The sequence below is a fragment of the Salmo salar genome, chromosome ssa06, assembly GCF_905237065.1.
Source record: "Salmo salar chromosome ssa06, Ssal_v3.1, whole genome shotgun sequence".
Classification (NCBI taxonomy): Eukaryota; Metazoa; Chordata; class Actinopteri; order Salmoniformes; family Salmonidae; genus Salmo; species Salmo salar.
In genome coordinates, this window is record NC_059447.1 from 80,715,401 (window position 1) to 80,737,421 (window position 22,021).

A 22,021-nucleotide genomic window follows, 5' to 3' on the forward strand; every position below is an offset into this window, starting at 1 on the left:
AAGTAGATGTCCTAACCGACTTGCCAAAACTATAGTTTAACAAAAAATTTGTGGAGTGGTTGAATAACGATTCCAACCTGAGTCTGTAAACTTTCGACTTCAACTGTATGTACTGCAGACATTGGACCTCTACTACTTGACAGTAGTACAACAAAAAGCACAGTAAAGAAAGTAGATTCTAATACTTTGTTTCCCCTTACAGTATGTAAATGTTGAATGTATTACTGTATTTATGAAATTAGGAGCTATACTACTTTAACATGTTTATCTTGTATACTGTAATATATGGAATTTATTTTAGAACTGAAAGACAACCACCACGTGGTGGTAGAACACACATTTAAAAATGAATAGGAGGCTGCCATTGTTCAAATGGTAGTTGAAAATAATGCCATAAGAATGTGGGAAATCCAGCAACGGATGATTGAAAACCCTGCTCTCTTGCATAACAGAGTGACCATATCAACCATAGCCCACATTAAGAAACACCATCTCCGGATGAAGCAAATCTACAGAGTCCCATTTGAAAAGAATTCCCAAAGAGTGAAGGACAAAACGGTATGAATACAAGTAATGTACTAGTATTACACTCTTGAAACAGACTCAATGATGTTGCCAGTGAACTTTACTATACAGTATTTACTGTCATTTCAGAGAATCATGAAGTTGGATGCAAGTCCCATCCCCCAGGAACTCATATTCATTGATTCATTTAGCAAAGACTAGTAGGAGAGGAAGGAACATCATTGGTCTGCGCGGGGGAAATTATACCATATGCGCAGTTGAGCCACCATGGAGTCCTCCACCGCCATGACACCCTTGGACCATACAACACTGCCCATCTCTAATTTCCTGAACACCTTACATTTAATCTTTTTCAGACAGAGCAGACTGTCAGGTGATCCTGAGCAGCAAATGTTCGAATTTGGGACAATGTGAGTTTCCATCAGGCTCGCAACTGGTTCCATGACCATACCAGGTTTACAATTCTCTATTTCTCAACCCCATTGCATTGTTTTCAGCATGGTGGTGGTATGATCGCAAACCCCATGAACATATGGCCCTTCTCTAGGCAATGGAAGCCGCCTGTGGTGACATTCCAGCAGAGTCCTGTCAGGGGTGGATGAGTCATGCCAGAAGATATTTCTCCCCCCCGGACCAAGGAGAATATCGGCTGTGATGTTGAATATCTGTGGCCGGACCAAAACAACAGAAATGACAGATTGTTTTCACAATGGAGTATTTGTTTGACTGTATTTTGACAGGTTCTTTATCTATTCCATACAGTAGTGCAAATAGGCTTCTTCCTTTATGTGTGCAAAATATTTACTGTGTGTGCGTACAGTATGCTGTTGAAATATATAACTTGCACTTGTGTTCCTCTGAGTACACAGTAACAAAATCTTAGTCTTTACACTGAAATAGTGACAGATCACACTGACATTCATTTGATGTGCATCTCATTTTGAGCAGGGAGCACGTGATTTTAATTGCAGTGTTTCATTAAGCAAGATGGGGTTTGGGCACTGTTGAGTACCTAAGATGTAGTAGCAAACGTTAATTGGGAAACTAATGTCCATGATTTTGGAATGATGTCCGGCGAGCAGGTGTCCAACTTCCACCTTTTGTTGCCCCACTTCCCTGCTCAATAGAGGACATTAATACAGGGAAAGGTATCGGGCAATGATATTTATTGTTCGTTTGTCAGTCTAAAGTATGTCTACCTTTCACACAAGTTGTATATGTAAAAAGCGTCCATTTTAGAGCTTTTTCCCCATTACGGACATTGACAGAATCAGGTTTGCACTTCGTTGTTTGGACTCAGTTTACCCTTATTTTCCCATTATAATTCAACTTTAAAGATCACAGACTACCCGCTCCTCTAATCCAGTTTAATCATCCTCAGCAAAAAGGCCAAATACAATAAGAGAAAACAAAGTTATTTTATACATTTAACTAAATATGCAGCGCTATGCTAGTGTGTAAGTAAATCAAAACCATATGGTTAAATACAATTTCTTTTAAGATACAGAAAGATATTAATTTCTTCCATTAGCACTCGAGAGAACAGGTCGCAAAATATCAAAATAAAACCAGCCACGACGGTACGCTCCTTTTTTGTTGTTGACCACTACACATCACTCCCTCCATCCTTCAAATCATTCCTGGCACCAGAAGGGGACCAGTGAGATTCGAAGGAAGCAGAGGAGAGGGGGAGTAAGTGAGTGAAGAATGAGATGAGCATTGGGACCAGCACAGTCAAGTAGTGTGACTAGGGTAGTAAGAGAATGATATGGAACAGACTAGCAGTATACTACTTAGAATGAACCAATGTATCAGGCATGCATTCTAAGTGGTATTCTAGTATGGCCATATGAACAGAGCCATGGTTCAATAGTCCAAGTAGTCAGGGATTTTGTATGTACAGAAGAGGGAGTAGAGAGTGCAGGGTGTATTACAAAACAAAGAGAGCAGAAACAGCTTCACTCATTCAAAGGGCAGCAGGCAGAGAAGAGCTTCTGCTTGTGTCTCCAGTCCATTTGTTCAGACTCTGATCCAACAGAGAAGCAACAGAGGAGGCTGGCTGCAGTACAAAGGTTAGTGGTCTGGATTCAAACCACTCTGGCAGAGACTCATAGGAACAAACACGGCCACACAACAACTGACCCAGGACCTGGGGGACAATGTCCTTACTCAACACATACAAGCCAATCCAATGCCATGCAGAGCCATTGGGCAAGGAAAAGAGAAAATAAGGTGGGGGAGTTAAAGGTCGATATCCCACCCTCCTACAACCTGAGGAGTGGTCTAGGGAGAGACAGGTCTATGTTCCGTTCCTTACCGACCATTGACATAGTGAAAACCTGCTGACAAAGACAACCAAGGAGCCGGTAAGGAGAGAGAGGTCAGTTTCATATAGAAAGTACTGTTGGAGACAGTCTTGTGATCGGTGAAGCAGAGGGAAAAGAGTTGCGCTATGGTGGCGCTGCTGTGTGCTAAAAAAATTATAATCTGACCGTTCTTTCTTTACAGGGTCCTTGTTGAATCTGAAGACTGGGCAAGTTAAGGCTGTGAAAATGAACATGCGCTAGTGACAGTGTGGCTCCAGAGGTTGCCGTGGTGACAGTGTCCAAGTCAGAGTCCAAACTGCCAAGACTAACAGGAGTGGATCAACAATACTCAGATCCAGAATGGTGGGGCAAATTGTGAGTCTATTTCAACCATGCTCGCTCTCCCTTCTTCCCCCCTTCCCCTTCTCCCCACTCCCCCTCCTTGCTCCTCTCTTGAAGTGCTTCGTGTGGAGACGGGCGGTCAACAGGGGCAACTCAGGAGCACTCTTCTCCAATGCGCTGGCACGAGCGGCCCACCTTGCGGTCCAGCTTCACCATCTTGAGGACGGCCTCCTCACGCCCACGCCCCAGGTGGTCGAACAGGCAGTCGTGCTGCTCAGGTAGACGGTGCAGCATGCAGAACACGTAGCCTAGGAGAAGAAGAAAGAAGGAGAACAAGAGAATGTTAAAATGACTGAAGTCGCAGTTAGGAGACAAGAAAACCAAGGGCAGATGTGTTTGTGTCGTTCCCATGCAGTACTTACCGCAGCGACAGGAGCCCAGTTCCTGCTGTACCAGCTCCAGTTTGGTTTGGCAGCGATAGCAGCGCCGGCGGTTTTTCTGCTTGGGCCCTGGGCTAGGCTCCTCACTAACCGCCTCCCCCTCCTCAGAGTCCCCCCGTGCCCGTTTCTCCGGTGACGCCTCGCTCTCCGGCCCTGAAGCTGAAAGAACAGAAGGTTACACAGAGTCCAACGTACAGTATTGCACAAACACAGAGAGCAGGAGCAGGGCTGTACCTGATTCGCAAGGACGTTTTTTGGGCGTACAGAGGGTGCCTTGGGCTGTTTCTGTGCATGATAATAGTTCTGTGGAGAGAGAGAAGAAAAGGAAGTGTAAGACAGGAAACATTCCTCATTGATCAAGAGCCCAGATGTATGTCACCTAGACCAAGAAGCAGGGAATTAGATACAGCTTTGGAGACAAAACAATCTTGAATTTAAGACCTTGTGGCAATGTGATAAGATAAGCTCAAGTAACTTTAAAATCCATATAAAAATCCTGACATGCCAAGTCTGTTTATATCAACATACCCTTACATTAACATGAAGGTAAAAAATTAAAAAAAATAAAGACCCTGCAACTGGTTTAAAACTGGGGACCTTAAATGAAATCCTGGGAGAAGCAAGCAGATCTTAACAGATTGTCAGTGCAACCATGTTGCCCCACTATGCGTCCTATCTAGGCCAGGCTGAGGGCATGCATTGCCAGCAGAGAGACACACACACACAGAACCACTCCTCCAGAGGCAGAAATAGAAGCAAGCTGTCAGTCCAACCTTACAGACCTCTGCCAACACAGATCATGAAATACATAGTATATACATTAAGAACACCTGCTCCTTCCATGAGACACCGGGTGAAAGCTATGATCCCTTATTGAGGTCATATGTTAAGTCTACGTCAAGCAATGTAGATGAAGGGGAGGAGACCGAAGATTTAAGCCGAGACATGGATTGTATGTGTGCCATTCTGAGGGTGAACGGACAAGACAAAATATACTGCTCAAAAAAATAAGGGGAACACTTAAACAACACAATGTAACTCCAAGTCAATCACACTTCTGTGAAATCAAACTGTCCACTTAGGAAGCAACACTGATTGACAATACATTTCACATGCTGTTGTGCAAATGGAATAGACAACAGGTGGAAATTATAGGCAATTAGCAAGACACCCCCAATAAAGGAGTGGTTCTGCAGGTGGTAACCACAGACCACTTCTCAGTTCCTATGCTTCCTGGCTAATGTTTTGGTCACTTTTGAATGCTGGCGGTGCTTTCACTCTAGTGGTAGCATGAGACGGAGTCTACAACCCACACAAGTGGCTCAGGTAGTGCAGCTCATCCAGGATGGCACATCAATGCGAGACGTGGAGGAGGCCGTAGGAGGGCAACAACCCAGCAGCAGGACCGCTACCTCTGCCTTTGTGCAAGGAGGAGCAGGAGGAGCACTGCCAGAGCCCTGCAAAATGACCTCCAGCAGGCCACAAATGTGCATGTGTCTGCTCAAACGGTCAGAAACAGACTCCATGAGGGTGGTATGAGGGCCCGATGTCCACAGGTGGGGGTTGTGCTTACAGCCCAACACAGTGCAGGATATTTGACATTTGCCACAGAACACCAAGATTGGCAAATTCGCCACTGGCGCCCTGTGCTCTTCACAGATGAAAGCAGGTTCACACTGAGCACGTGACAGATGTGACAGAGTCTGGAGACGCCGTGGAGAACGTTCTGCTGCCTGCAACATCCTCCAGCATGACCGGTTTGGCGGTGGGTCAGTCATGGTGTGGGGTGGCATTTCTTTGGGGGCCTGCACAGCCCTCCATGTGCTCGCCAGAGGTAGCCTGACTGCCATTTGGTACCGAGATGAGATCCTCAGACCCCTTGTGAGACTATATGCTGGTGCGGTTGGCCCTGGGTTCCTCCTAATGCAAGACAATGCTAGACCTCATGTGGCTGGAGTGTGTCAGCAGTTCCTGCAAGAGGAAGGCATTGATGCTATGGACTGGCCCGCCCGTTCCCCAGACCTGAATCCAATTGAGCACATCTGGGACATCATGTCTCGCTCCATCCACCAACGCCACGTTGCACCACAGACTGTCCAGGAGTTGGCGGATGCTTTAGTCCAGGTCTGGGAGGAGATCCCTCAGGAGACCATCCGCCACCTCACCAGGAGCATGCCCAGGCGTTGTAGGGAGGTCATACAGGCACGTGGAGGCCACACACACTACTGAGCCTCATTTTGACTTGTTTTAAGGACATTACATCAAAGTTGGATCAGCCTGTAGTGTGGTTTTCCACTTTAATTTTGAGTGTGACTCCAAATCCAGACCTCCATGGGTTGATAAATTGGATTTCCATTGATTATTTTTGTGTGACTTTGTTGTCAGCACATTCAACTATGTAAAGAAAAAAGTATTTAATACAATTATTTCATTCAGATCTAGGATGTGTTATTTTAGTGTTCCCTTTATTTTTTTGAGCAGTGTATTTAAGTGCCTTTGAACTGGGTATGGTAGGTGCCAGGTGCACTGGTTTGTGTCAAGAACTGCAAAGCTGCTGGGTTTTTCCACCCTTAACAGTTTCCAATGTGTATCAAGATTGGTCCACCACATCCAGCCAACTTAACTGTGGGAAGCATTGGAGTCAACATGGGCCAGCATCCCAGTGGAACTCTTTAGACACCTTGTAGTCCATGCCCAACAAATTGAGGTTGTTCTGAGGGAAAACTCAATATTAGGAGGGTGTTCCTAATGTTTTGTACATTAAGTGTACATTGAAAGCAGGTGCTTCCACACAGGTGTGGTTCCTGAGTTAATTACGCAATTAGCATCCCATAATTGTTTTTTATTTTACCAGGTAAGTTGACAACACATTTTCACTTACAGCAACAACCTGGGGAATAGCTACCGTGGAGAGGGGGGGGCGAAGGAGTCAATTGGAAGCTGGGGATGATTCGGTGGCCATGATGGTATGAGGGCTAGATTGGGAATTTAGCCAGGACACCCGGGTTAACACTCTTACGATAAGTGCCATGTTCCGGGATTCATCTAATGGCATTCATTTCATTTAACAAGTCAGTTAAGTTTAGGCAAGTCAGTTAAGAACAAATTCTTATTTACAAATGTCAGCCTACCCCAGCCAAACCCTAACACTGGGCCAATTGTGCGCCGCCCTGTGGAACTCCCAATCACAGCCGGTTGCGATAAAGCCTGGAATGGAACCAGGGTCTGTAGTGAATGCCTCCAGCACTGAGATGCAGTGCCTTAGACAGCTGCACCACTCGGGAGTCCATTAAGGAGTATACCACCTGTCACCGGCTTCATCAATAAAGTGCATCGACGACGTCCCCCCCACAGTGACCGTACGTACTAGAGCTCTACGATTAGGATTTAACGCCGATGCCAGGACCAGAAAAAGCCGATACCGATTTCAATCGGACGATTTTTATTTAATTGTAATAATGACAATTACAACAATACTGAATGAACACTTATTTTAACTTAATATAATACATCAATAAAATCAATTTAGCCTCATAAATAATGACATGTTCAATTTGTTTTAAATAATGCAAAAACAAAGTGTTGGAGAAGAAAGTAAAAGTGCAATATGTGCCATGTAAAAAAGCTAACGTTTAAGTTCCTTGCTCAGAACATGAGAACAGTTGGTGGTTCCTTTTAACATGAGTCTTCAATATTCCCAGGTAAGAAGTTTTAGGTATTATAGGACCATTTCTCTCTATACCATTTGTATTTATATACCTTTGACTATTGGATGTTCTTACAGGCACTATATTATTGCCAGTGTAACAGTACAGCTTCCGTCCCTCTCCTCGCCCCTACCTGGGCTCGAACCAGGAACACGTCGACAACAGCCACCCGAAGCATCGTTACCCATCGCTCCACAAAAGCCGCGGCCCTTGCAGAGCAAGGGGAACAACTACTTCAAGGTCTCAGAGCGAGTGCACCGCTATTAGCGCGCACCCCGCTAACTAGCTAGCCATTTCACACCAGCCTAATCTCGGGAATTGATAGGCTTGAAATCATAAACAGCTCAATGCTTGAAGCACAGCGAAGAGCTGCTGGCAAATGCACGAAAGTGCCTATTGAATGAATGCTTACGAGCCTTCTGCTGCCTACCACTGCTCAGTCAAATATCAAATCATGGACGTAGTTATAATAAACACAGAAATACGAGCCTTAGGTCATTAATATGGTCAAATCCGGAAACTATCATTTCAAAAACAAAACGTTTATTCTTTCAGTGAAATACGGAACCTTTCCGTATGATATCTAACGGGTGGCATCCCTAAATCTAAATATTGCTGTTACATTGCACAACCTGCAATGTCATAATTATGTACGGTCTTTGTTAGGAAGAAATGGTGTTCGCAACGAGCCAGGCTGCCCAAACTGCTGCATATACCCTGACTCTGCTTGCACGGAACGCAAGAGAAGTGACACAATTTCCCTAGTTAAAAGAAATTCATTTTAGCAGGCAATATTTAAACCTGCATATTTAGTTAATATATATACTTGTATATTGATTTTAAAGAAAGGCACTGATGTTTACGGTTAGGTACATTGGTGCAACGACAGTGCTTTTTTTGCGAATGCGCTTGTTAAATCACCCGTTTGGCAAAGTAGGCTGTGATTCAATGAGATATTAAGTCACCGCATCGATTATATGCAACGCAGCTAGATAAACTAGTAATATCATAATATCATCAACCATGTGTAGTTAACTAGTGATTATGTTAAGATTTTATTTTATTTTAAATAAGATAAGTTTAATGCTAGCTAGCAACTTACTCTGGCTTCTTGCTGCACTCGCATAACAAGTAGTCAGCCTGCCATGCAGTCTCCTCGTGGAGTGCAATGTAATCGGCCACAATCGGAGTCCAAAAATGCAGATTATCGATTTGTTATGAAAACTTGAAATCGGCCCTAATTTAAAAAAATATATATATAAAAAATACAAAAAAATAATAAAAAAATCGGCCATTCCGATTAAATTGGTCGACCTCTAGTACGTACATATTCCAAGCAGAAGTCATGGATTACAGGCAACATCTGCAATGAGCTAAAGGCTAGAGCTGCCGCTTTCAAGGAGTGGGACACTAATCCGGATGCTTATAACAAATCCCGCTATGCCCTCAGAAGAACCATCAAGCAGGCAAAGTGTCAATACTAGAGGTCGACCGATTAATCGGGAATGGCCGATTTTAATTAGGGCCGATTTCAAGTTCTCATAACATTTTTTTTTTTACACCTTTATTTAACTAGGCAAGTCAGATTAACCTCTTGACGGTCGCCTAGGATAGGGGGCGCTACAGCGATTTTTGAAAGAAATGTGCCCATTTTAAACAGCCTCCTACTCAAACTCAGAAGCTAGGATATGCATACAATTAATACTTGTGGATAGAAAACACCCTAAAGTTTCTAAAACTGTTTGAATGGTGTCTGTGAGTATAACAGAACTCATATGGCAGTCAAAACCCCGAGACAGATCGTAACAGGAAGTGGAATTCTGAATTGCGGACTCAACTTCATCACTTTGCCTATAAATCACACCGTGAGCAATGGTTCATTGAGCACTTCCTATTGCTTCCACTAGATGTCCCCAGTCTTAACCTGTTAGGGCTAGGGGGCAGTATTGACACGGCTGGATAAAAAAACGTACCCGATTTAATCTGGTTACTACTCCTGCCCAGTAACTAGAATATGCATATAATTATTGGCTTTGGATAGAAAACACTCCAAAGTTTCTAAAACTGTTTGAATGGTGTCTGTGAGTATAACAGAACTCCTATGGCAGGCCAAAACCTGAGAAGATTTCAAGCAGGAAGTGGCCTGTCTGAAGTAGTGTTTCATCTTGGCTCTTTTTATTGAAGACTCAGGATCTGTGCAATAACGTGACACTTCCTACGTCTTCCATAGGGTCTCAGAGCCCGGGAAAACGTTGAACGATATCGAGGCAGGCTCTGGCTGAAACACTTTATCGCTTTTGGCAAGTGGCCACTCAGAGTACTATGGGCTTAGGCGCGTGCCCGCTTCGACCGAATGGTTTCTTTTCCTTTGTCTGTTTATCTAAACGCAGATTCCCGGTCGGAATATTATCGCTTTATGAGAAAAATGGCATAAAAATGGATTTTAAACAGCGGTTGACATGCTTCGAAGTACGGTAATGGAATATTTAGAATTCTTTTGTCACGAATTGCGCCATGCTCGTCACCCTTATTTAGCCTTTAGGATAGTGTCTAGAACGCACGAACAAAACGCCGCTGTTTGGATATAAGGATGGATTATTTTGGACCAAACCAACATTTGTTATTGAAGTAGAAGTCCTGGGAGTGCATTCTGACAAAGACAGCAAAGGTAATAACATTTTTCTTATAGTAAATCTGATTTTGGTGAAGGCTAAACTTGCTGGGTGTCTAAATAGCTAGCCCTGTGATGCCGGGCTATCTACTGAGAATATTGCAAAATGTGCTTTCACCAAAAAGCTATTTTAAAATCGGACATAGAGTGCATAGAGGAGTTCTGTATCTATAATTCTTAAAATAATTGTTATGCTTTTTGTGAACGTTTATCGTGAGTAATTTAGTAAATTCACCGGCAGTGTTTGGTGGGAATGCTAGTCACATGCTAATGTAAAAAGCTGGTTTTTGATATAAATATGAACTTGATTGAACAAAACATGCATGTATTGTATAACATAATGTCCTAGGGTTGTCATCTGATGAAGATCAAAGGTTAGTGCTACATTTAGCTGTGGTTTGATGTGACATTATATGCTAGCTTGAAAAATGGGTGTCTGATTATTTCTGGCTCGGTACTCTGCTGACATAATCTAATGTTTTGCTTTCGTTGTAAAGCCTTTTTGAAATCGGACAGTGTGGTTAGATTAACGAGAGTCCTATCTTTAAAATGGTGTAAAATAGTCATATTTTTGAAAAATTGAAGTAATAGCATATCTAAGGATTTGAATAACGCGCCACAGGATTCAACTGGCTGTTGAGTAGGTGGGACGCAAGCGTCCCACCTAGCCCATAGAGGTTAACAAAGTGATTTGAGCCTTCTACTGTGAAAACTGACACAATGAGAGTCTGTGGAACGTGGTCACATGAGGGCCATCACCATTATGACGCCGGCGCCCCTGGCTACCCTCCCCTTTCGAAACGTTTAGAAAGACAATGCAATCGTCCCCCTTAATGTTATTGGAGCTCTGGTTGAAAAAGGCCCTAAAGATTTATGTTATACAACGTTTGACATGTTTGAACGAACTTAAATAAAAAAATGCATTTTGTTGAGAGAGAAGTCCCGCGGCCGATGGTACTTTTGGTGCAGCCTTCAGAACGCACTAACAACAAAAGCTATTGGGACATAAAGGATTAACTTTTTTGAACGAAAATACATTTGTGGACCTGGGATTCCTGGAAGTGCTTTCTGATGAAGATAATCAAAGGTAAGGGATTATTGACAATAGTATACAAGACTAGATTTGATATGCGATTGTTCCAAGATGGCGCTGACCTGTATTGCTAGCCTATTTTTCTGAGTATCGCATCCCCTTTTATCGCAAAGTGTGATTACCCAGTAAAGTTATTTTTAAATCTGGCATTGCAGGTGCTTTCAAGAGATGCTAATCTATAAATCTTAGAATGACAATATTACATTTTTAAAATGTTTTCGAATAGTAATTTAGTAAATTGTAGCGCTGTTTCACCGGACGCATTTGAGGGAAAATAGTTAGTCAACGTTACGCGCCGATGTAAAATGCTGTTTTTATATATAAATATTAACTTTATCAAACAAAAGAATGCATGTATTGTGTAACATGATGTCCTAGGAGTTTCATCTAATGAAGATTGTCAAAGGTTAGTGCTGCATTTAGCTATTTTTTGGTTATTTGTGATGCATGTGGTTGGTCGGAAAATGGCTATGTGGCTACTTTTACGATATACTCCTCTAACATAATCTAATGTTTTGCTTTTGCTGTAAAGCCTTTTTGAAATCAAACAACGTGGTTCGATTCAGGAGAAGTGCATCTATAAAATTATATAACATATTCCTATATTTGAAAAAAAATAATAATATTAAATTTTGTTATGCTAATGGCGATAGGATTTTTCGCTGGATGTCCGTCCCGCCTACGGGAGGTTAAGAGAGAGGTTAAGAACACATTGTTATTTACAATGACGGCCTAGAAACGGGGGTTAACTGCCTTGTTCAGGGGGAATTCATTTTTGCAACCTTCGGTTACCAGTCCAACGCTCTAACCACCTGCCTTACATTGCACTCCACAAGGATTAACAGGCTGACTACCTGTAACGCGAGGGCAGCAAGAAGCAAAGGTAAGTTGCTAGCTAGCATTAGACTTAAAAAACTATCAATCTTAACATAATCACTAGTTAAACTAGTAATATCATCAACCATGTGTAGTTATCTAGCGTGTCCTGCGTTGCATATGATCGATGTGGTGCCTGTTAATTTTCATTGAATCACAGCCTACTTCGACAAACGGGTGTTGATTTAACAAGCGCATTTGCGAAAAAAGTACTGTCGTTGCACCAATGTACCTAACCATAAACATCAATGCCTAACAGGAATATTTAGACTTAGTCACCCGTTAGATAAAATACGGAACGGTTCCGTATGTCACTGAAAGAAAAAAAACTTTTGTTTTTGAGATGATAGTTTCCAGATTCGACCATATTAATGACCCAAGGCTCGTATTTCTCTGTGTTTATTATAATTAAGTCTATGATTTGATAGACCAGTCTGAGCGGTGGTAGGCAGCAGCAGGCTCGTAAGCATTCATTCAAACAGCCCTTCGCTGTGCTTCAAGCATTGCGCTGTTTATGACTTCAACCTTGGTGGGTATAATTTGTGGAACGTTCCAACAGGAATCTATTCCAAAAACTTCGTAAATAACAAGGTTTCCAAAAAAACAACGCATACAAAGTTGTATAGCGGCAGAATAATATACCGGGTAGGGAGTGGTCTATTTCATTGCGTTTTTCACTCATCACGTTTATTCCGAAAAATGTCTGTCCTCGCATGTCTGTTTGCCTATGGACAAACATTAAGAATAAGCTACGTGGTGAGTTGATGCCTATTCGGCAGCTAGTTAGCTAGGTTTGTATGCGTTGCTGGTTGGCAACCTTTTACTTTACGTTTTTTGGAACAGATTCCTGTTGGAATGTTCCACAAATTATACCCACCCCTTGAAGCCTATCAACTCCCAAGATTAGGCTGGTGTAACCGATGTGAAATGGCTAGCTAGTTAGCCGGGTGCACGCTAATAGCGTTTCTAACGTCACTCGCTCTGAGACTTGGAGTAGTTTTTTCCCTTCCTCTGCATGGGTAACGCTGCTTCGAGGGTGGCTGTTGTCGATGTGTTCCTGGTTTCGAGCCCAGGTAGGAGCGATGAGAGGGACGGAAGCTATACTGTTACACTGGCAATACTAAAGTGCCTATAAGAACATCCAATAGTCAAAGGTATATGAAATACAAATCGTAGAGAGAGAAATAGTCCTATAATATAATAACTACAACCTAAAACTTCTTACCTGGGAATATTGAAGACTCATGTTAAAAGGAACCACTAGCTTTCATATGTTCTCATGTTCTGAGCAAGGCACTTAAACATTAGCTTTCTTACATGGCACATATATTGCACTTTTACTTTCTTCTCCAACACTTTGTTTTGCATTATTTATTTGAGGCTAAATTGATTTTATTAAGTTATAATAAGTGTTCATTCAGTATTGTTGTAATTGTCATAAAAAAACAGAAAATAAATCAGCATCGACTTTTTTGGTCCTCCAATAATCGGTATCGGCGGTGAAAAATCAGAATCGGTCGACCTCTAGTCAATACAGGACTAAGATTGAATCCTACTACACCGGCTCTCATCAGATATGTATGTATGTATGTATGTATGTATGTATGTATGTATGTATGCATGCACACACAAAAAAAAGCCGATTAATCGGTATCGGCTTTTTTGGTCCTCCAATAGTCGGCGACCTCTACCCTAGACCCACTCCAATTCACATACCGCTCCAACAGGTCACGCAATCTCAATTGCACTCAACACTGCCCTTTCCCACCTGGACAAAAGGAACACCTATGTGAGAATGCTATTCATTGACTACAGCTCAGCATTCAACACCATAGCGCCCTCAAAGGTAATCACTAAGCTAAGGACCCTGGGACTAAACACCTTCCTCTGCCATTGGATCCTGGACTTCCTGACAGGCCGCCCCTAGGCATTAAGGGTAGGCAACATCTGCCACGCTGATCCTCAACACTGGGGTCCCCCAGAGGTACGTGCTTAGTCCCCTCCTGTACTCCGTTCACCCACGACTGCATGGCCAAGCACAACTCCAACACCATCATTAAGTTTGCTGGCAACCCAACAGTGGTAGGCCTGATTACCGACGAGAGCCTATAGGGAGGAGGTCAGAGATACTGCCAGGACAACAACCTCTCCCTCAATGCGAACAAGACAAACAAGCTGATCGTGGTCTACAGGAAAAGGAGGGAAACTGCTCTGCATCGACCGTAGGGCTCTACAGAGGGTAGTACGAACGGATCGGTATATCACTGTGGCCAAGCTTCCTGCCATCCAGAACCTATATACTAGGCGGTGTCAGAGGAAGGTCCAAAGTAATTGCCAAAGACTCCAATCATCCAAGTCACTGTTCTCTGCTACTGCACCGCAAGCGGTACCGGAGCACCAGGTCTAGGTCCAAAAGGCTCCTTAACAGCTTCTACCCACAAGCCTGCTGAACAATGAATCAAATGGCCACCCAGACTATTTACATTGACACCACCCCAACGCCTGTTTTTACACTGCTGCTACTCGCTGTTTATCATCTATGCATAGTTACTTTACCCCTACCTACATGTACAAATTACCTCAACTAACATGTACCCCCACACATTGACTTGGTACCGGTACCCCCCTGTATAAAGCCTTGTTATTGTTGTGTAATCTTGTTACTTTTAGATTTGATTTATTTAGTCAATATTTTTTTGAACTGCATTGTTGGTTAAGGGCTTGTCAGTAAGAATTTCACGGTAAGGTCTACACCTGTTGTATCCGACGCATGTGACAAATACAATTTGATCTTTAGTGACTACAACGTCCCATCCGAAAGACAGCACCCTACACAGGGTAATGTCCCCAATCACTGCCCTGGGGCAATGGGATTCTTTAAAAAAAATGTATATACACACGTACACCAGAGGAAAGAGTGCCTTTTACTGGTCCTCAACACCACATCCAGCAGCATCTGGTCTTCCAGCCAGGGACTTACCAGGACCAACCCTGCACAGCTTCAGAGGCAAGCCAGCAGTGGGATGCAGGGTGGTATCACGCATAAAAATGGTCAGTTGACCATAATCTTGGCTAGCATGGCTAGAAGAGATCTCAGTGACTTTGAAAGAGAGATTTCAAAAAGGGCATTGGGGGTTTGAAGGTTGGGTGTGTGTGTCTCAGTCAACTAAATGTAAGTATTTAAATAAGTTCATAAATACTACTCAAAACTTTCTCCAAATAATTGTTTCCAAATATCCCTAGGACCAAACAGACCCAGGTTCAAATTTGAGTATTTATATATAAATACACTTAAGTATTTCCTAATACATTTCCAAATAAAATATTAAAATACTTTCTTCAAAATCTATGTGAAAGTAATTGAAATACCATAAATAATATTTGAACCCAGGTCAGATTGAATGACTGAAAATGAACTCGGCTATAGTAATTCATTCAAAGGTTTCAGAAAGTGCAACATCTCAAAACTCTAAGTTGTGGACCCCTCATCTTACCGTCCTGTGTATTGGATAACATGGGGACAGGGTCTTCGGTTGATGCAGATGGCTGCTCGGAGCTAGTAAGTGGCGACGACAATAGGGATTGGCTACTTTTGCTGCTGCTACTCATCTCGCTATTGAAGACAGCCGATTGGGTACTTCCAGTGCTCGGGCTGGGTTTTGGGGCACAGTCCTCATCTGTCTGCTTCTTCTCGATATCTGAAAGACAGATGAAATAATGCTTACTAGTGCCCCAAGCACGTCGGCTCTTGACAGACCAGCTGCTTCAATACATCAACACCATCATGCCGGAAACCCTAGACCCACTCCAACTTGCATACAGATGACAATCGCCCTCCACACTGCCCTTTCCCACCTGGACAAAAGGAACACCTATGTGAGAATGCTGTTCATTGACTACAGCTCAGCGTTCAACACCATAGTGCCCACGAAGCGCATCATTAAGCTAAGGACCCTGGGACTAAACACCTCCCACTGCAACTGGATCCTGGACTTCCCGATTGGCTGCCCCCCAGGTGGTAAGGGTAGGCAACACCTGTCATGCTGATCCTCAATACTGGGGCCCCTCAGGGGTGTGTGCTTAGTCCCCTCCTGTACTCCCCATTCACCCACGACTGCATGGCCAAGCACGACTCCAACACCATCAAGTTTGCTGACGACAACAGTGGTAGGCCTGATTACCGACAACGATGAGACAGCTTATAGGGAGGTCAGAGACCTGGCATTGTGGTGCCAAGACAACAACCTCTCCCTCAATGTGAGCAAGACAAAGGAGCTGATCGTGGACTATAGGAAAAGGAGGGCCAAACAGGCCCCCATTAACATTGACGGGGCTGAAGTGGAACGGGTTTGAGAGCTTAAAGTTCCTTGGTGTCCACGTCACCAACAAACTATCATGGTCCAAACACACCAAGACAGTCGTGAAGAGGGTACAACACCTTTCCCCCCCCCCAGGAGACTGAAAAGATTTGGCATGGGTCCCCAGATCCTCAAAGCTCTACAGCTGCACCATCGAGAGCGACGGTTGCGTCGCCGCCTGGTATGGCAACTGCTTGGCTATCTATATACTAGGCAGTGTAAGAGGAAGGCCCAAAGTAATTGTCAAAGACAGTCACCCAAGTCAGACTGCTCTCTGCTACCGCACGGTAAGCGGTACCAGAGTGCCAAGTCTAAGACCAAAAGGCTCCTTGACAGCTTCTACCCCCAAGCCATAAGACTGCTGAACAATTAATCAAATGGCCACCTGGACTATTTCCATTGACCCCCCCCATTTTACACACTACTGCTACTCGTTTATTGTCTCTGCAGTCACTTGTCAAATTACCTCAACTAACCTGTACCCCTTGTATATAGCCTCGTAATTGTTAAGTAATGTTAATGTGTTAACTTTTAGATTTTATTAAATTGTTTTACTTCAGTAAATATTTTCTTAGCTCTATTTCTTGAACTGCATTGTTGGTTAAAGGCTTGTAAGTAAGCATTTCACAGTAAGGTCTACACCTGTTGTATTCGGCACGTGACAACATTTGATTTGGCCCACACAAACATACACGTGTGGGGGCATGCATCACCACCCCCAAGACGCCAATCAAACTCAGATGGAATGGATCAGAATGGCTGTATTTTAGGCTACCAGAGTCTATCCAGCTACTCCCCATACCATGAGGGCAGCACAAGCTCAAAAAGCAGCTGGGTCATATCTTAATCCTCCATAGAACTCATTTCTGCTGTCGCTGTGCTCTTGTGTATCAAATCTATTCTAAGCAATGCTGCCCCCTTAGGTACCGTCTTCACCGAGCTCACTCGTTTCCATGGACACTGCCAGAGTTCCAGCATACTTTCTCTTCCACGCCTCCCAAAAAGGACTACAGAAGCCAGTCACAAAACTTCAGTCACAATCTCAATTTTAGAGCTGCAATCATTTACCACAGCAGGCTTGAGAGTCAACACCCTGACATACAGGCATGCATGATATCAGACCTGGGTGAATATTTTCCCTGACACCCATCTTACTCATTCTTGAGAGATTGCCATTATGCCAGTAAGAAGTCCACCTGGAAATAGGTTTTTGGCCCTTTCTGGATTCTGAAAATAGCCTAATATTATTTTTTTTACAGCATGCCTATGGAATATTTCACAGGGATTTTTATACCATACTTCTACAAAATATGTCTAACGAACTAAGTTGGCTAATCGAAAGTGTTAAAAACAGCAGAGACGTCACACAAGGCAGAAATCTGCACACCCCCTCCTGATGTCTCAGGTACACACAGAGCTCTGCCACATAACAGAAACCCATTGTCCACACATATGGGAAGGCTTACCAGCAAAACATTTTGAGCAGAGGTTCATGGTTTTACTGGACCTGGGGAGAGATAAAAATAAAAATCAGTCACAGAAAGATGCTACCAAGCCCACTAAACAATTTGTCAACGCAATCTGCCCCTCTTATTTGCAGCTAAACAAATAAAAACATGCATGACTATTTCAATTCCTCTCAGGATACTCAAACATGACCCATTTTTTTGTACCCAGACAGTCTGATGGACCTACGAGGTTGCCATAGCTACAGAGTCAGTGAAAACAAGCTGATGGCAGGGGTGACAGATGACAGAAAGTCATGGCAGGGAAGAAGAGAAGGGGGAAACAAAGGCTATGGGGGAGGGGAATGTAAAGGGCGTCACAAACCGTTCAAAAGGGAAGGAGCACAAGGTAGTAATAAAGTGGATCTTTTTTACAGCAACAAATGAGTGACAGGTAGACCAACATCCCTTTGATCTCATTGGTTAAGAAGCTAATCAGTCCAGGCTAAGCAGACCAGAGTGGCCATCCTGACAGGCTTTGACTTTTAGGACAACTGACCAACCACCAGTGAGGGGTAATTACTGACTGGAGTAGGCTTGTCAACTCAACATGGATAGGCCCAACAACTACACAAGATCATTGTGGATCAATCACATTTTTGCAATACTGTATACATTACAAGATGTTTTGGTCAGAAATAGGCTAGACAAAATCTAGGCCTATATAGAAAACCAAACAGGTTCTCTCCTCTCACAATCCTAATCATGTAGAATAGGCCAACTCAACACATGGCAGACTAAACTCCATGACACATACATGCAAACAAACCAAACCCTTCCATGTAACATCAAAAACATGTTCAACTCAACAAAAAATACAACATCTCCCACTAAACATGCAGCATTTTCTCAGGCTTTCCTTTGAATCCCTCCCTCAATGACATCATGTTTCCAGAGGTTGGCTAATGGTTCTCATTCTGGACATCTCTGACACTCACAATGCTGGGACGTTTCTGTTTAGGGCTCTGTGATCACTGTCAATATGGGAGAGGCTGGAACTCTAAGGTATTCAGCCAATTGTGCCCTTTGGAGGGAACGTGACCAATGCAGTGTTCCAATTGATTTGGGATACATTTAGGCCTCATCCTACCATGACCTTAACAGCAATTTCCCCACGTACATCACGTGTCATTCAGCGGTACAGTGTCTAGGCCTATACCTAGAAAAGCCTCCATCATAGAAGTGAGTTCTGACCAGCCCCATGCTAGCTTAATCCTTGAATCCTTTCACTACATTGAAGACTTGTCTGCCTACCTACTTTCAGTTTAAGCATTATAACCGAATGCCTCGTCTTCCTAAGGGCTTCCGCTGAGCTAACATGTTGATCAAAACAATATCAGTCTAGAATGGTCTGTCCAATGGACAGTGTCCATAGAAATCTATGGGCCTGTCACTATCAAAAGACTGTCCTTTGCACTCAGTCACAATTATATGCACCAGGTAAGAACTGACCAAAAACAGAAAGGCGCTGCAAATTCATCCCAGATTTCTTTTAACTAGCCAACTTCTAAATGCTAAGCCTATATCCTGCAGTGTTGAGATAGACACCCCTCCCAATGTTTAATGAGGCATAGCCTGCCATGACAGACAGCCCTAGTCAACAGCAATATTCAAACTTAACAGGATGTGTTCATGGCTCTGGCTGTAAGCACGCATACTCTAAAAAGAGATATAGGTTTAACACACAAGGGCTACAAGGAAAGAACGCCTGAGAGGCCTTCAGAGGGGAAAACTAACAAGATTCAGACACCTCAAACCGGGTGTGGACTGCAGGAGCAGTAAACAGGCTGCCGATTGCGTCACCTGACGTTGACAAATGTGAGCAAACTGAATTACTCACATGTAGCCTAAGCAAAGTTGCCAACAACCGGATGTTCCGGTTCAGGGATACAACCATTTCCAACCTAGCTTCCTTTTCCCGCTGAAAAACAGACCACTAGGCTACCTGCCCTGAAGAGCCTCAGTGTGACTAGTAGAGTGCATGGGCCGAAAAAGATGGGCAGGGTTTGGTAATAAAATTCCCCATCATTGCCCGTACTGGATTAACTGCCCAGTTCAAACAAATCAACCATTTTTATTTCTAGCACAGGCTATAATCTTTGTTTGGTCCCTCTATTTCACAAAGGAGACTGGAATGTGAGGGAGGAACGTGCTGTAACGCGATGATTGTGGTTACACTATAATGACAGTCGGGAGAACATTGGATAAAGTGTCCAACGTTTCATCTTCAGTTAGGATATCACAGCTATATGACTGGCTACATTTCCATTTAAGGAGACATAGCTAGCCGAACTAGACCGAATAATAGCCTAGACCACATCAGAGTCTAACCAGAAAACATTGGTAAAACATGTAAAATCATGCTCTGGAGATTTCACGCTTTGATATAACTACACTCGCGGACAGAGAGGGGATATATAAAAACATTCAGATCAGTTGTGTAGCTAGCTCGGCTAGCAACTTATCCCCAACCCCCACCCGGTCTGCCCAACAGAACAACAATGGATTTAGTCTAGGCGACATTAATTACCATCCCCACATTAACCCATCTCCACAACAAATAATACATGATGTGCGACATCTTACCCCCAAAATCCACAGGGACACCGAGTTGGTAAAGGTTTGCTGCGCTCACTACCAGTATCCCCCATGTCTTCAATAAAATGATGGTACGCAAGGCTGGGGAGGAGACAGGGGCCTTGTCTTTGTCAAGGATCTTCAGCCAACTCAAATATATGATATCCGCTTCTATAAATAGTCCTCGGTCAATTTGGACAAAGAAGGTGGATGGCTTTGCCGACACGAGCGGCCACAGGGATCCGAATAGTCATAAACTGCTCAGTTTGGATTAATTGAGCATTCAAGTGTCCACACCGGACTCAACGCAATCAGCTGGAGCTCGGCTACTACGTATAGCCAGAGGGGGTGTCAGTGCTTTATCCAACCTGTAACATGAACCACACAAATACAACATTACAATACATATTTCCAACCATCTCAATATTATCACACGTATTCGACACAGCGTATAAGCAGTTACCTCGTTATCATTCCACTACAGTACACCGTGTGCTGCGTCCCTCTCCGTGGGACCACCCTATTTATCTAGCCTGTGGGTGCAGTCTGGCCTCAAAGACGATACGTATTATACAGCGGGCCGACATGTACAAAGTAATCACATCAGGAAACTACGGGTACCTGACCCTCATTATGGCTCACATTTAGAATAAAACGTTCACTGTGCCCTATCAATAGAATCAAAATGGCGTGCATTGAACCCAGTGTTTCAGATTCCTGCGTAACGAGGTCAATGAACTATATAGGAACCAACTGGGACGAGAGGCATTATGGTCCAAAATAAAAGGGGGGATGTGGGTGAGATAACGAATGTATGCTCGCCGACACACAAGCAACTATTTCGATTTATGCATTTTAAACACATGTAATATAAAACAGTTTATTTATTTCACGGTTTAAATTGAACAATAAGTATTACAAAGTGCGATATTTAATATGCCCCAACCCCCTTGGTCTGTTTGGGACAACCCAAAACATAGATCAGCTTTGAAGCAGGAGGATCACAAAATCCATTCCACGTCAGAGTAGTAATTACACAACAGATATTATTCGAAGTATATAAAAAAAAAATATTGTGAAAGTTGTAATTGGAGTGCTTGAAATGCATTCTTCAGAGAACGTGTTGGAATCTATTCCCTCCAATGATGTGTGCATATGTAAATAAGGGATGGGAAACTAGTCCTCTGGGCCTGATTGGTGACACGTTTACCCCAGGTAACACACCGGACTCCAATAATCAACTAATCATGGTCTTCAGTTTAGAACATACTTAGTTTAATCAGGTGTGTTAGCAATAAGGCTGGAGAAAATGTGTGACACCAATCAAGCCCCAGAGAACTGGAATTGCCCATCCCTGATATAAATCATTGATTCCCTCCCAGTTGTAGTCTAACTCAGTGGTTGTCAACCCTCTCCTTGGGGACCCCAGCCTTTCCATGCGTTTGATCTATTCCACAGCTAGCACACCTGATTCAATTTGCAAACTAATCATCAAGCTCTTGACTAGGTCAATCAGGTGAGCTAGTTCAGGTCTGCAACTAAATTGTGAAACCTCTTGGGGTCCCCGAGGAGAGGTTTGAGAAACACTGGTCTAACTCCTCCCTCGAGAGAGTTGGACAGC

The 22,021-nt window shown here is 43.4% G+C and overlaps 1 protein-coding gene and 1 long non-coding RNA gene across 5 annotated transcripts in view; one reads left to right on the forward strand and one right to left on the reverse strand.

Annotated features, from left to right (window-relative positions):
- The window catches only part of LOC106608188 (uncharacterized), a 19,527-nt gene extending 17,434 nt beyond the window's left edge, over window positions 1-2,093 (forward strand). For 2 of the 3 annotated variants that reach the window (XR_001329404.2, XR_001329405.2), the window contains exon 3: window positions 453-2,093. This is a non-coding gene — a long non-coding RNA (uncharacterized lncRNA). The remainder of the gene's footprint in view (window positions 1-452) is intronic. The other variant, XR_006770339.1, reaches the window with a different exon arrangement.
- Window positions 1,879-21,168, reverse strand: LOC106608187 (AN1-type zinc finger protein 3). 2 transcript variants are annotated; one of them, XM_014205985.2, is made up of 7 exons: window positions 20,864-21,168; window positions 20,410-20,768; window positions 17,785-17,825; window positions 15,455-15,658; window positions 3,848-3,916; window positions 3,596-3,772; window positions 1,879-3,481 (listed from the first exon to the last, which is right to left on the reverse strand). In XM_014205985.2, the coding sequence occupies exons 2-7, from the start codon at window positions 20,472-20,474 to the stop codon at window positions 3,327-3,329; spliced, it is 711 nt and encodes a 236-aa protein (XP_014061460.1). In that variant the 5' UTR covers window positions 20,475-20,768; window positions 20,864-21,168; the 3' UTR covers window positions 1,879-3,326. The 2 variants fall into 2 exon arrangements, with proteins under 2 accessions (XP_014061460.1, XP_014061461.1); XM_014205986.2 differs by lacking the exon at window positions 15,455-15,658.
- Between the last annotated feature and the right edge of the window lie 853 nt (window positions 21,169-22,021).

What these genes read in the sequence shown, in the direction of transcription:
- LOC106608187 (XM_014205985.2), bottom strand. Translation starts at nt 20,474, where the DNA reads ATGGGGGATACTGGTAGTGAGCGCAGCAAACCTTTACCAACTCGGTGT. An exon ending in CTGCTCAAAATGTTTTGCTG is followed by an intron (nt 15,659 to 17,784) that starts GTAAGCCTTCCC and finishes TCTGTCTTTCAG; the next exon opens with ATATCGAGAAGAAGCAGACA. An exon ending in GTTATCCAATACACAGGACG is followed by an intron (nt 3,917 to 15,454) that starts GTAAGATGAGGG and finishes CTCTCTCCACAG; the next exon opens with AACTATTATCATGCACAGAA.